Source organism: Rhynchophorus ferrugineus, unplaced genomic scaffold, assembly GCF_030347505.1.
Source record: "Rhynchophorus ferrugineus isolate W39M unplaced genomic scaffold, kcgeb_rfMv2 rfM6, whole genome shotgun sequence".
Classification (NCBI taxonomy): Eukaryota; Metazoa; Arthropoda; class Insecta; order Coleoptera; family Curculionidae; genus Rhynchophorus; species Rhynchophorus ferrugineus.
Genome location: NW_027472585.1, coordinates 11,517,693 through 11,527,224, shown reverse-complemented (window position 1 = coordinate 11,527,224; position 9,532 = coordinate 11,517,693). Strand labels below are relative to the sequence as shown.

Sequence of the window (9,532 nt, the reverse complement as noted above, 5' to 3'; positions counted from 1 at the left end):
TTATCTGAAATGTTATAAAAAGACACCATAACAAACAATTTTCTTAAAATTATACACAAAATTTTAAAAAAAACAAATAAAATGCCCTGTAGAATTATATGAAACAAAGCCCAAAGGAGGAACAAAAAAGTAAACCTAACAATTGTCCTTGCTTTTATACGTCCTTTATAACATGGTTACGATTTTTCCTTATCAAACTATGTCTATGTTTTATGGTCACCTTCACAATCATCTATCAATATTATCGATGAACAGTAAATCGTAAAAAGAAATTGGTTCTGCAAACACAAAAAAATAAACATTTTGATGCAATCCTAAATCGACGCTCATTAAACCTAATCTCCAGCTGGTGAAAATACTGAGCCACCATCATCAGTCAAATTTAATGTGTCCGTCACCGCCACAACATTTACCAGAACACCAGATGCCAGCTAATTAGTCACCTTGTAAGACTAAAACATAATTTGAAGGATCTAGTAATCAAAGAAAGCGACCATAGAAAGTCGGAGAATGTTAAATAAAGGCGGATATTTAAAATATCGCCAAAATTGTCAACAGTTTTATAAATCGATTCGGAATCAATTTTGTTTTCGTTGAACATTTTTTATTATGACTTAATAATAATGAGTTGGGAAAAAGTAATATATTTTTTTTTAGTTTCAAAATGATTTTTTTTGGTTTCAACAACTATTCACAAATGAATATGTCTATTAAGTTTCTATTTAGTTTCACTATATTTCTCTGTCGAATCCAAATATTGAATATTTTTTCCAATATATGACATTGCAAACTCGAAATTTCTGTATTAAAAACCAACAAACCAATTCGGTTGCCAATATTTACTTAAAATCTCATCATGATAACCACTACACAATTTTCTATGAGCCTGCGCTGCATTTATACCTTTAAGAAAGTAAAAAATCAAAATAGAGGGAGAGAATTACCTTTCGGAATCTCCAATAGCTTCACCATTATATCCTGAATATTATATAGACTCTTCCCTTTCAAACCTTCTATAACATTATTTCTATAAATTCAAACAGTATATAAATTGAATAAATATTAGTAGAAATATACGACTTTACACAATCTACTTAAAAATTACTTTCTCCCCAACTTTATATTTGATACCATTTTAATGAAATAAATGAAAAAATTAATGTTCTCATCTACTGAATATGTACTTACCTCCATACCCTTTCAAAAATAAATTAAACACAAAAAGCAACTTACAACAAGCTCCTAGGAGTATAGAAATACAAAAGCATTTAAAAGCCGTAAAAATAATATTTTTAAAATAATACTGATATCATACAATATGGCAAGAATAAGTATTTGAAATGTTAAGTATCACTGGTCACTCGATACAAAAAGATATCTGACTATAGCAAAAAAAACAGACTTTTTACTATAAATGTTATTTCGCCAAAGGAGTAATATTTTACTCCTTTGCTACATTAATTTAATGAATAACCTAAAAAACCAATTGATAATTTTGATTGCTTCAAACAAAAATGGAATCATCTTTCTGTGGTCAGAAATATAGGCAAAAGTTATAGACATAAATATAACTCGTTATATTTATTGAAGCATCCTTTTAAATTAGATATAATATCTAATAAATTAACTACATTGTTACAGCAACATATGTCATTATCAGCATGTATAAATCACGTGCATTCATTTATGCTTCAACAGTAATTGGTGTTAACGCACTATTATTTTAAGTAAATATTAAAGGAATTAAATTAAAACACTCTATAATTAAACCGCTAATATTCTAAAAAGAAGGCCTATTTATAATATACTTTCGACAATTTAAAACAATTCTAAATTCAATCTACCCGTGGTCATAAAAGTGGATAAAGATTATAGATATCAATACAAGTTCTTAGCATTAAAAAGCAATATATAAAAATAAATACCATACCTAATAAATTATCAACACTGTCAAAGCAACATATGTACTGTTAGATAAATCACTTATATCGATTGATGCTTCAACAGTAACAGCTGTTCACAAACTGTTATTTTAAGCAAAGATTGTAGTTCTCTAACTATAATAAAACAATAAGTATTCTCATTTATAATGGGCAACAATAATACATCCACAAGTCTAAAATAATTCTAAAAAATAATTTTTCCGTGGTCAGACAAATAGATAAAGGTTATACACATCAAAATAACTCATTATAGTTAAAAACATTCTTTAGAATTAAATACCATACCTAATAAATTATCAATATTGTCATCATAATACATATGGTACATATGTACTGTTAGATAAATCACTCGTATCGCTTGTTTTGTCAAACTATTAATATTTTAACAAGGAACTATACATTTATTATGGGGAATAATTTATCAATAACATGCAAAAATATATATATAATAAATAATATTTATTAACAACAATAAATAAGAACAATAAAATCAACAACAAACCTAAATATAAATTGCACTTTTCCCAATGACAAATTAATAGTTTTGACGATTGTATATGAACTAATAGGCGAGAATTAGTGACTAGCTTGAAGCAATGCAAATAATATAAGTACACATCATCATTCACACTATAAAACAAGTGATTTTAACTCTTGTTACTTCTCTTTGCTAACAAACTTGCCGCGTAAGGATGTTTGGATACTCCGTCATAACTAACTCTAGCATGGTAACCGTTACCATCCACGAAATAATCGACCTTCTGTCTTCTACCGTCGGGCAATAAAACAAAGTAATGTCCTTTGGTATTGTGACCATCTCGTTCCTCTTCGTGGCCAAAATCGTTACCAGTTTTCTCGTCCACTACTCGATATCCAAAAGCGTATTTTGCTGCGTATTGGTGTACCTGAAAAATAAAATAATAATAATAATAAGTAAAAATACTTTAAATTAATTCAAATATATAATTGCTTCAAATATAACAAAATATTCAAAGTTATTGTCAAAAATAACTACATCTATCAATTAATTTTACATTAACCTACAACAGATGGCGCTGATACACATTCAAAAGTCAAAGCTAAAAATTAGATTTAATTTAAATAAATTAATTGCTAAACTCAACTTAGATTTTCATTATAAAAGCACCTTCCAAATTTGGTATGAAACATGTTAGAAGCAGATATTGTATGTATATACTCCATGATATTGACATTGACCCAATAACAAACGCTTATGGCGTTAGAAACGGAAACCGGTATGCCGACAGGGATAATGACGTTTTCACTTTATTCATTGATACCCGTAAAAGCCTACGTCTGCTGATTAACAGTAATTATTAGAAAAAGTTAATTGTTTTAACTCGGTATCCCTATATCAGGTGTCTAAATAAATATAGAATATTATATTTCAAATAAATAGTTTTATTATTATCAGTATTAATAGCAATATTAATTATTTTAAATAATACATAAATATGTGAAAATACTCCATAGAATACTACCAAATAATTGTAGATATACCAAAAAAGTATATCATAATAAATATATTGATTTAAATATAACTTAGTTAATGTTAGCTTTCTGTAAGAAAGGAGATAATAGATAATTAACAGCATCATATACAGTATTATATGATTAATACATATCTACATTAAATAAATGTATACACGTTTAACAATTTACAATGAGAACTTGAATCTATTTTTTTTAGTTATTTGGATAATATTAATTACATTGAAGTAATATTATTTTGATGCCAAAAAATGTTCTAAATTTTTATAACTTTGTTATAAGCAATTTTAGATTTTTTTTCAGCTCGTAAGATTTTTGGTAAAACTTTTTTCGCATTAGTAACTACGCGTTTTTTGACAGGTCTACGTATAGTGTATCGACCGTGAGGAGGATGCTTCGAAACGTTGACGTTTCTAATTCTGCCGGGATAGAGGGCGTTGTGGTTTTTTGGGCCTTCGTTAAAATTATGGTTATTTATAATAATAACGTTTTTGCCGTTTTTGTCATCGTCATGAAAATCTGTGTGGTCTGATTTTTTTACTTTAGTTTGATTTATTGGATAATTTTGATAATGAGTTTTGTATCTCGGAGGATTATTCGAATAATGGGGATAATTATTGTTAGAAACACGAATTCTTTTTTGTGAATTGACATTATTATGCGAATAGGTAAAAGGTCGACCGCGATTTTGGTTCGAAACTCTTCGATTTACGATTGGAGGTCGATTTTGGACAAAATTTTGGTGGGCGTCAAGATCAGTGGCAACAACTTTATCACCATCAAATGAAAAGTTAATGTGTCCTCGAGGTTCCACCTTCACATCTCTTTTATATCGGCTCAATATACTTACATCTTGACCTGAGTACAAATGTGGGTCTATTAGTGATCTTGAGGTATCTGCACCGTTAGTCTTGGTGAGCTGGACTATGGCTTGTCGACTTGAATCTGGAGACACATGATGAGGTTCGATATCGTCATGCAGAATAGGAGCTAGTGTAGTTGAGGATATCGGAATATATCTCTGGCTTTGCCCTGGTGCATATACGCTTTCTTGAGGATAGGCTGGCAAAGTTGTCAAAAGCTGAAATTTAGGAGATCCCACCTCCACTCTGGTTAACGGGAGCGACTGATACAGTCCTCTGGTTGAGTTCTCTCGTAGGTCGTTGAATGACGGTGCGTATAACCTGTCATAAGATGGGGATGGAGTAACAATTGGATTCCCTTGTTCCAGATTCACATTCTTTTCTGATTGAACCAGTTGAGTCTGAACTTCGTCTTCTTCCTCTTCTTCCTCAACCTCCTCGGATGCTACTGTAGACGAAATCGAATATAGTTGGGGACTTTCTGTGCTTGATATAATTATAGGTGAAGGTGTTGGTAAGGGTTCGGCTAAATGACCCGGGTTTAAGGGCGCTATACCCTTATTATGAGCGGCTATTTTCGCCAACACTTCCTGTTCAGCTTTCTTCTGGGCCAGAGCAATAGCCTGATGCTGAGCTTGGACGTGGGCCTCTGCTTGTTTTTGAGCGGCAGCCAAAAGAGCATCAGCTCGCGCTTTATTGACGGCGTCCAGCTGATTTTGAATCGACTGTATCTGCGGATCTGCAGATTCCAAGGCAGGTGAACCATTGTGTTGAACCTGGATCTGAACTGATTTCGCACCGGGAACGGGGAGCTGCCTTTCAACGACAGGCATCTCGCCCAGCAACTTTTGCAGACCTTGAAGCTGAAGCTGCGGGTTTTGACCAAGCAAACCTTGAAGCTCGTTGATCTGGAAATTGGTGGGTTTTAAATTGGTGAGTTCCGGGGCGGAGTTCTTTAATATTTCTTGAACGACTTTGGCGTCCAAGCCTAGATTACTTTTCAGTATTTCTGGCTGAACGTATATGACACCCATCTGGACATCTTGTCGTTCGGACTTAACGTCAACAGGTTTCACGACTTTTTCTTCATAGTCCTCGCTAGCAGCCAAATCGAGATCAAATACTTTCTGCTTTTTTACGGGTGACAGGAATTTCGGTTGGATCGGTTTCCAATCGTTCTCCTTCTGTCCGATGGCATCGGAAAATTGTTTTATATGGACCGGCTCTTTTCTCTGTCTTTCAAAAGACTCGTCGGGATTCAGCTGAAGCAGTTTACCATTTCGCAAGGTGTTGGAATCGATTTTCTGTTGCCTCAGGTATTTGGCTTTTAGGAAATCCTGTTGATTCGCCGCGCGGAAATTGAAAACGGGCGGAAAATAATTGATCTGAATCCCATCGGAATGCCTTGCGGTTCTTACTAGTTCCGGTAAAGGTTCGTTAAGAATTTCGTATACTTGGGGCTCATGGATAGCCGCTGATACGGTGATGAACAAACAAAGGAGCATCAACTGAAACAATAAAACGTCAATTAGTATTCAAATATAATATAGACATTAAAAAATTTATATTTTTCAAAACAATTATTTAGAAATTCTAAAAATCATCGAAAGTGACAACGATTATTATTGAGAAAAGTTTTGAAAAAATCTAGGTGAGAATGGTCTCAGCAAGGAGTTCGCATATGTCATCGGAATGCTATTCAGGTTGTTAATGATGCTCCATTCAATGTACGGATAACAACATTTTAAAATACAATACACATACAATCAAACACGTGGATTCGGTAGAAAGTGAACGCGATGAGAACATCAAAAATAACATCTGCCGTATAAATTTCTATTATTTCGTCTATTCTGCTTATTCGTTATTTACTTGTTTTACGTAGTTGCATAAAAAGTATATTTATATATTGTTCTGATTTATAAGCACGACTTCAGATATTGTAAATCATCAAATAAATTAATTTAATGTTAATATTAAACTAGTCTTTCAAATGTTGTTTATAATTATTGGAAAGAAATATTTCTTCTGTATATACTTAAATCAATTAATATTTTAAATTACGAAGAAGAAAATAATTTAATTGTAAATAATTTAATATATATTTGCTGAAAGCTTACCATAGCCCTTATATCAACAGGTGATCTCAATAATATTTGACCAAATATATTAGTAATATTTCTTGAAATATAATCGATTAAAAAAATAATAACAAGCACTGATACTACAACAGAAAACATCTACAACCGATTATCTTCAAATTCTGAAAAAGTAAAAAAATAAATTTGTTAAAAGACTTACGATGGTCTGCTTCATTATTGTCACGGCCATTGTCGAAGATTCCGACTTGGCCAGCCAAGGAAGAGTACGTTGTGTCAACAAAACGGAAGGACAACCTTGCACTTGGACGATGAGATCGAATCTGTTCGAGATTCCCTGAGAGCTTTCCTTTCTATACCGGCTTCATCTTCCGCTGTGCAGAATCCGCTGTCTTCTTCAACCGCAGTAAAATGTATTCCGATTCTCTCCTTGTTGTGAAATTTTAGTCGGCGACCATATGGGATGCTTTTTGCCCCATGAATATATTATTTTATATTTTAACGGACCAGTGATATATTTCATAGCGATATATACCCTTCAGTTGTCGATTGTCTTTTTATAGTGTGGGAGCAAAAAACACAAAGTGCGTTCGTTATAGCATAAAGTCGTTACAGAAAAATAGGATGCTATTGCAAATTGGTATTTGAACTTCTGGTTGTTGCGAGAATCAAAATCAGTTAATTGGCAATTTAATGAAAAATAACGTCATAAAATATAATTTATTTTAACATTATAGTACATCTAATGGATATTTATTGAAGGATTCAAACTACAGTTAATTAAACAGCCACAATAATTTGTAGGTTAGAGTTGTTTTATTATATTTACATTAACATATGGCAACAGTGCCGATACAAATCGAATGTTATAAACCGGTTTGGTTACATATTCGGGCACATCAGACTTCAGTCTGTCTCTTTTTAACTACACTAATGCTAAATTGTAAAATGAGAAAGAAAAATATCCCGAGTTTAAAAGGGATTTTTTTGGGGGACGTTTTTATAATCTAAATTTGGCAATATGTTGGACGGTGTGGATGACGTGCATTGTCTATTTTATTAACCTCTTTTTACTAGGTTAGGTTTAAAAAAGTTAGGTGGTAACGTCATCTATTCGTTAAGCCGGCGACTTATTAATTCATATGTTAGTGTTGGCATAATGATCAACGTTGCCAACCTGTGGGAAATTCCCCAATCTGCGGGGAATATTATATTGATTGCGTATTTTTTGGGTATTAGCATTGTGCGGTGAAAATATAGGGATTTTGACATATGCAATTAATTCAAAATATTTTTCAGATTACAAAGATATCAAACGACCCTTCATATTTCAATATTCTTCATACTTCAATACCGCATTTGAATTACATAAAGTATTATTGTTCATTTTTACACAATCTTATAATTTTACGTTTTATTTTTTTTTATCCTCTTATGTCACCGCTAATGAATTTCATTCATTAATTTTAAATTTAACCCATCAAGCAAAGTGTTTGCACGACAAATATAGAGAAAATTATAACGTTATAATATAACACTACACTTTATTCCATATTATGAATATATATATATATATATATATATATATATATATATATATATATATAATAAATATTATTATATATAATTTTATTTTATAACTTAATAAACTTAATTTTAATTTGATTTCGTAACTTTTTAATATCTTAATAGCCGGCTTGGTTGGCGCAGTGGTAAAGGCGACAGGACAGTCCACCTACTATTGCGATAGTCGCGGGTTCGAACCCTTCTGGAGCATGGTCGTAAATTTGTTTGTGATTGTTTTTAATATTTGTGATTGTCCTAGACAAGAGGGTAAAATCCGACAAGGAAAATGCTCCCAGTCGCGCCAGCAACAAGGCTGGGTAAGACCGGATGTCTTCTGGGATGATTGAGTCTGTCACTCGCCAATTGGTAGGCTTAATGTCGAGGACCGTGGTTCGTAAACTACGTTAAAAAGTAGGTCCAGTCCAGATGAACCCTAGTTGGTAAAAAGGATACTAAAATATTTAAAAAAACATATATATTTTATTTTTTTATATATTTTTCTTTTTTTTTTTTCGTTTAGTCAGGTTTTTGAAACAAATAATTTTGAGGGAAATTGGTGGGTAATCATTTGCTGATTTTCTCCTCAATTTGGGGAATTTGATACAATAACATTGGCAACCCTGGTAATAACAATAAATGCTCCGTAATTTAAAGGAAGTCTGCAAAAATACCAAGAGTCTCGAATATATAAATTAATTTTAGACTAATAAAAACAAGAATAACAAGTGCTAATATTATCTTTTAGGTACCATCGGGCTACGTACTATGGGGAACATTATAATCGACATATACAATATGGTACCTATTATATTATACTTTAAAATCAGTAAAAGTAACAAAAAACTCTTCCACTCGGGAGGGAGTGGGAAAATGTTAATTAATATGGAAACATAATATTTTTGATAATAAAAATGGCTACATTAAAACGCACTATCCAAAAACCGATTGTTTTAAAAGGAAAAGCGGCCGGTATAATTCAGATGTTGTACTTTCCTCCAAAAATATTTCGTAATAATACTTATCGAAAGTCGTACCAGATGCATTCTTGATATTTCCGACTTTCGATGAGATATGATTTTTACGTAATCCACAGGGAACTTTTAAATGTCTAAGGTATCGGGGATAATACAGATTAACGGGTATATTTATCACCAATTATGCAGAAGTATGCATAATGACTTCGTAATCCATAAACGAACAGAAATGTTACGGAAGCTCTTCTCTTTTTATATTCCTGTTAATAAAAAAATCATACATACATAAATTATGTCTTTATCAAAATTCTTGTTATAAATATTAATATTTGTATACATATTTATATATCATTTGCAATTTACCATAGGAGACAGTCGGGAACAATGCAAAAGGGCACACAATTAACACTTTAAAATTTGTTCTGTATTTCTTTAATTTCTAAATGGTGTCTCGTTATGTAAGAACAATCATATGTTCCCTTTAATCGTTATTTTTTTGGTATTTGGTTAATGAGTTTTAAAGTTTAAAAATCCTTAAGGACTTAAGATCCAATGACAGACTCTCATCCAATGAC

The 9,532-nt window shown here is 31.9% G+C and overlaps 1 protein-coding gene across 2 annotated transcripts; it reads right to left on the bottom strand.

Annotated features, from left to right (window-relative positions):
- Nucleotides 1-2,391: 2,391 nt before the first annotated feature.
- On the bottom strand, nt 2,392-6,790 carry LOC143198135 (uncharacterized). Of its 2 annotated transcripts, XM_076407141.1 has the most exons (3): nt 6,620-6,790; nt 4,306-5,826; nt 2,392-2,848 (listed from the first exon to the last, which is right to left on the bottom strand). In XM_076407141.1, the coding sequence occupies exons 1-3, from the start codon at nt 6,647-6,649 to the stop codon at nt 2,591-2,593; spliced, it is 1,809 nt and encodes a 602-aa protein (XP_076263256.1). In that variant the 5' UTR covers nt 6,650-6,790; the 3' UTR covers nt 2,392-2,590. The 2 variants fall into 2 exon arrangements, with proteins under 2 accessions (XP_076263256.1, XP_076263255.1); XM_076407140.1 differs by lacking the exon at nt 2,392-2,848 and having other exon boundaries at nt 3,350-5,826.
- Between the last annotated feature and the right edge of the window lie 2,742 nt (nt 6,791-9,532).